Source organism: Sturnira hondurensis, unplaced genomic scaffold, assembly GCF_014824575.4.
Source record: "Sturnira hondurensis isolate 20B ecotype Veracruz unplaced genomic scaffold, ASM1482457v3 Scaffold0017394, whole genome shotgun sequence".
Classification (NCBI taxonomy): Eukaryota; Metazoa; Chordata; class Mammalia; order Chiroptera; family Phyllostomidae; genus Sturnira; species Sturnira hondurensis.
The window spans coordinates 9,781,442-9,787,441 of NW_028090025.1; the positions used below are offsets into that span (position 1 = coordinate 9,781,442).

A 6,000-nucleotide genomic window follows, 5' to 3' on the forward strand; every position below is an offset into this window, starting at 1 on the left:
CGAGATAAAATAGATACTACCATTCATAATGAATACATCAATAACCTTGTTGAACTAACACTGACGAGCTATTTTTCTTTATTTTTCCTGAAAGTAAATAGAACAAAAATAGTGAGAACTATGTAAAAAATTTAAATATAACAATAGAACTAAACAGTATAATACAGTAAATTTAACTTAGAAAATGTAATATAATCAGAACTTAAAAGACACAAACCTCGGACGTAAGGAGAATCTCTGTGTGAACAGGTAAAAGATGCTAGTCTTAAAATACTTAATATACAGTCGACCCATTGTATCCACAGGTTCTGCATTCTCAGATTCAAACAACACCAGATCAAAAATATTTTTTTAAAAAGTTAATGCCGTTGCTTACATGTGTGATGTAGTTAAGCCTAAGATGACTGCGTGTGTACTGAACATGTACAGACTTTTTTTGGGTCATTATTCCCTAGGCAATAAAGTGTAACAACTATTTACATAGAATTTATGCTGTATTAGGTATTATAAGTAGTCCAGAGATGATTTAAAGCATATGAGAGGATGGTGGGCAGGTTAAATGCAAACATGACACCATCTTGTAGATGGTACTTGAGCATCCGAGGATTTTGGTATCCATGGGGATTCTGGAACCAATCTACCTTGGATACTGAGGGACGACTGTAATAATAATAATAGAACCAGCATTCAATGTTAATTTCTAATTGACCCAGAAAACAATACTTATAATTGGTGCTGGTTTTTAAAATTAAATTTGTTTTATTTAAAACTGCCATGCTTCTTTTCTCCCAGAATAAGTTTTGAGAGTCTTGCCTATAATTGCTTCCTTAACACTGGAGTCTACAGGCAGGATGTTTTTCTCTACCAGCTCCATAGGACCAGGTCTCTGCGCAATCTTTTCATTCAGATCATCAGCTAGGCGAGCTCTTTTCAACTTCATCTGAGTGGCCTGGAGGGATGGCTCTGCAAATGTTTCTAAAAGAAGAAACACAGTTTAACCATTACTCGAACTACTATCTCTATTCCATAATGCTATTTCAGGCCAACTAATTTAATTTAAACCAGGTTAAACATATTTATGTGCTCTTAATGTATCTGTGGAAAAATAAAAATACTCTTTAAGAACGTTCCAGTATACATTTTACATTTTTAGTCCTGGATAGCTTTATACTACCTATTCAAATATGATGTCCACAGACTCAAATTAACATGAACTTGAGCCAAATATGGGCTATTGCTATTATTTATTTATGGTACAAGGGTCATATTCACATTTGTTAGGTATCAGGGATATAGAGGTGAACAGGATAGATGTGGTCCATAGCTCAAGAAGTCCATTGTTTTAAATTTGGCTTCATTGGAAAGTTAATTCCTGGAAGTAGAGATACTGTATCTTAGGATATAAATGTCTCTTCAGGAGTCAACGAGAAGAGCTTCAGATCACATTCTTGAATTGATCCCTGTGTGTCTCAGAGTTGATCATCACAGTTAAGAGTTTGGGTTTGTTTCTGCACACATAATCTTGTGTCTGTCAGGAATATTCAATTACTACACATAAGTAACAGTCACACAGAAGCATCAACTCTACTTCCAAATGCATGAAGTTGTACAATGATGTGAAATTATTATAAACATAGCTTGTTCATGTGTGTAATTCTATAATTTACTTGTTTCTCATAACTCTAACAGTTTATTACACTGTTCTAAATAATGTTTAGAATTGATGAAAAATGATGAGGTATTGCCCTGGCTGGTGTAGTTCAGTGGACTGAGTGCCGCTGGCCTATGAAGCGAAGAGTGGCCAGTTTAATTTCCAGTCGGGGCACATGCCTGGGTTGCGGGCCAGGTCCCCAGCTGGGGTGCATGAGAGGCAACCACACATTGATGCCTTCCCCTCTGTCTATAAACAAACAAACAAACAAACAAATAAATCAATCAATCTTTTAAAAAATGATGAGGGGTTAACCCAGATTCTGATTGGAAAGTTACTTGCCTCTTAAATTATACAGAATGTCTTTAAATGAAATTCTCTATAACCATTCTCAGGATTAACTGATGTTCTTTATTTTGTAGGTAAAATGTCCTTGTTGAAGCTCAAACCTCAGGGCAAGCCTCTGGCCAATCAACCACTCTCTGGAACAGCTGAGTACAGCTGACCCTTGAACACAGGGATTAGGGGTGCTGACCCTTCCCACACAGTCAAAAATCCACACCTAACTTCTGACTCCCCTAAAACTACTACTAGCCTACTGTTGACCAGAAGCCTTACTAATAACATAAATAGCCAATTAACACATATTTAGTGTATGTTAATATGCATTATATACTACATTCTTATAATAAAGTATGCTGGAGAAAATTGATATTAAGAAAATCATAAGGAAGATAAAATAGATTAATAGTACTTGTTGAAAAAAAATCCTGTATAAGTGGACTTGTACAGTTCAAACCCATGTTGTTCACTGGTCACTGTACTTCTCTTTCCACCAGTTAATTTATATACTTACCAAAATTCAACCTTGATTTGTTCACAAAATACTTCATGTCTGTTGGGCTTGCTATTGTTAATACATAATAAAACCAAATGTTATGGGGAAAGAATAATCTTCCAAAATAAAATGATTTTTTTTTTAGAAACCTACATTAAATGCTTTGGAACAACTTGAAAGTGAGTCATTTAAAAAAAGCATTGTCAAAATAGGGCAGTTAACAACTATAAAAGATTTGGGGAAAAAACTGTAAAATCTAGAATTTTTAAATACAGATTGCTTTTCAAGTGCCCTTAAGTTTTTGTTCCACCATAAATTGAAACTGTAGTCAATGTACATGGTTGTGCAAAAAAAAAAAAAGTGAACTCTATTCATTAAAACCTTCCCCAAAGTGAGGGACCTAGACCTTAGACAGAATTTTGGCAAATAAATGCACATTTTAATAGCTTAAAATAACGTGCGGCACCTTATTTTTATAATTTTCTTGTTAGATAAAAGACTTCTAGCCATACAGGAAGATGATACGTGGGGAGAATGAGATCATGCACACCCCACTCAGGTTGGTATTTAAATACTTCTGTTAACATCTAGGTTGGATAGTCTTCTGTTTTTCTCTTCTCTCCCATAAATACCAGCCAAATGATATCAGGAATATGTTCAAAAAGAAAATATTCTAAAAATAATCAGAGGTTGGCATTTTGGTATGTTTCTTTTCCTAGTTTTATTACAACCTCATTTCCATTAGGCTGAGGCTGGATTTTAGCTGCAAACCTTCAGAAAATAATTTAGACTTTTGCCTGCCAAACATCCAATTCAATGAAAACTGGGATAATGTTAAATAAGTTGGGGGTTGTTTTTAAGGTATTTAAAAATTAGAGATGACACATTTTTTTCTTACTTAAAAAAATCCCAACTTGAGAGAATAGATGTCCTAAAAACATTGCTTATGGTTCACTCATGCACATGATTAGGGTTTTAAATGTTGGGTAGTCTTCTTTAATAAAAAGCAAATATGATTCCTTTTATGTATTTGCATTGGTTGTAATTATATTAACAAAGCCTGTTACAGTTAGAAGGTATGTTGAAACAGAGAGCATTGCCGCCACAAAAATGTCCCTCACAGGTTAAGATGTCCGCAGGCAGAGAAGCAGCCATTTACCTACTTATGAGTAAACTCACTTCTCTGAAGATGAACTTATCCCTGATGGCTGGTAGTTGCTCCTAACCTACCACGGGAATTCTGGAAAAGCTTAATCCGTCCTGTGGACTTCTGAGAGCATGACCCAAAGTAGAGTTTATTGGCAAGGAGCTTTCATTTCCTGTCCCAGGTACGAAAGCCGTCACATAATCATTCATCCTTTGGATTAGAAGAGACACTACTCAGGGTGAGAGAGGCCAACTTTACTTTTGGGCCTCTGGTGTCTAACTCACCAGCCAATGAATAAACACCTACGATAACAGCAACCGTAAGCTTCCTGAAGATTTTATATTTTGAAACGTCTGACCTTTAGAAATAATACGTTGAGCTGCGATCTAACACTTTATAATGTCAATCTAATTCTAATACTAAGTCTGTCAGACACAATAAATCTTACTCCTTTTGTCTGGTAACCTTGTCTAAATATTTGAGTTTTCAGATTCCTTCTGTAGCTTCTCAAGGTTTAACACACTCAAGAGTATTGCAGGGTCAAGCTCCTACTCTTGCTCAATAAATTACTCCGAGAAACAAAACAATGAAAGAATATGTAACCTGAGGATTTTGGTGGAGATAGCAGCTTTCAAGAATGTCTCTGTCTTCAGAGAGAGAAAACATACTGGCCTTAGGTTTCTACCAAAGATGGAGTAGAATCATCCCTACCAGATTCCCAAGTGATGAGGCTGTATCATTGAGAAAATCTTGTGGGCCAAGAAGAGGGTGCTTAAGATAATAGAACAAGCTGGAGTGTCGTGGGTAAGCAACGGAGAGAAAATGTTAAGTGTGGGCATCATACCAGGTAGACATAACAGGGTCCAAGTAGCTGAAAACTATGGTTAGACCCATGGCTACTGTACCCTTTATGACATAATGATTGGGCACATGCCCCTTGCTGGTGAAGAAACCCTTTGGACCAAAAATGTTTTTCCGGGACAGCATGGTAGAAATACCTGTGGCACCAGCTGGTAGGGAAGAGTCAGTCTATCAGCTGGTTATTTGGAAAATCAAACTTTCCCCATGTATCTAATACAACATTTAACATTGGGTTTACACATTGCCATCCGGTTTGGAATATGTCAGCCTATGGGATATAAGTTATTAAAATAGGTATAAACAGAAACTGTGGAATTCTTACTTATTTTCTTGAGAAAATGCAACAAAATAAGCAGAAATAAAACTTTACCTTCTGGACTTCCGCCAAGATGGAGGCATAGGTGGAAACACTGTGCCTTCTCCCACAACCAAGTTTGGATACAACAAAAGTTTTGGAGAACTAAGACACACCCAGAGACCAGAAAACAGAATTATACGGAAGTCCGACAGCTACGAACCGTTCAACGAGGACGGTAAGAGAGGTGGAGCCAGCAGCGGAGCTGGGTCGGGCAGGACAGACCTAGAAGTGCAGGCAGCCCAGAACTAGTCGGGGTGCGGAACAGACTGACCAAGGTCGCACATTCGCGCGCAGTGAGACTGACCATGCAGGCCCCAGGGGGCGAACCCAGTGGTGGAGGGCTGACAGCGGTGGCACACTCGCGCGTGCCGTGGAGCGAGGCGCGTGGGCCTGGTGACAGTGGTGGCTGCGGTGCTGGTGGGGGTCGTGGCAGCAGGCAGCAGAGGCAAGCCATTGTCCCTCTTTGACCCCGCCCCCACATACAACATCACAACCCAGCAACTGAGTTGCCCCGCCCTGGTGAACAACTAGGGCTCTGCTCCTCATATGTAACAGGCATGGACAGTCCAAAAGCTGGCGCAAGAAGAACTCAAAGTCCCAGAGCCAATAACTCTAAGTGACCAACAGATTGCCAGCCTCTCAGAAGCCAAATTTAAGACACTATTTATCAGGATGCTCACAGAACTGGTAGAGTACAGTCACAAATTGGAGGAACATATGAAGGCTAAACTAATTGAAATGGAGGGAGATGTTCAGGAAACCAATAGTGATGGAAAGGAAACTGGGACTCAAATCAATGGAATGGACCAGAAGGAAGAACGAAACATCCAACCAGAAAGGAATGAAGAAATGAGAATTCAAAAAAATGAGGAGAGGCTTAGGAACCTCCAGGACATCTTTAAACGTTCCAACATCCGGATTATAGGGGTACCAGAAGGGGGAAAGAAACAGCCACGAGTGGAAAACTTATTTGAACAAATAATAAAGGAGAACTTCCCCAGTCTGGCAAAGGACATAGACTTCCAGGAAATCCAGGAAGCTCAGAGAGTTCCAAAGAAGTTGGACCCAAGAAGGAACACACCAAGGCACATCATAATTACATTAGCCAAGACTAAAATGAAGGAGAGAATCCTAGAAGCAGCAAG

At 38.7% G+C, this 6,000-nt stretch overlaps 1 protein-coding gene across 6 annotated transcripts in view; it reads right to left on the bottom strand.

Annotated features, from left to right (window-relative positions):
• MRTFB (myocardin related transcription factor B) overlaps nucleotides 1-6,000 on the bottom strand; it is a 201,601-nt gene that overhangs the window by 54,975 nt on the left and 140,626 nt on the right. For all 6 annotated transcript variants that reach the window (XM_037067753.1, XM_037067758.1, XM_037067755.1 and 3 more), the window contains one exon: nucleotides 814-975. In XM_037067753.1, coding sequence (XP_036923648.1) covers nucleotides 814-975 — 162 coding nt within the window. The remainder of the gene's footprint in view (nucleotides 1-813; nucleotides 976-6,000) is intronic.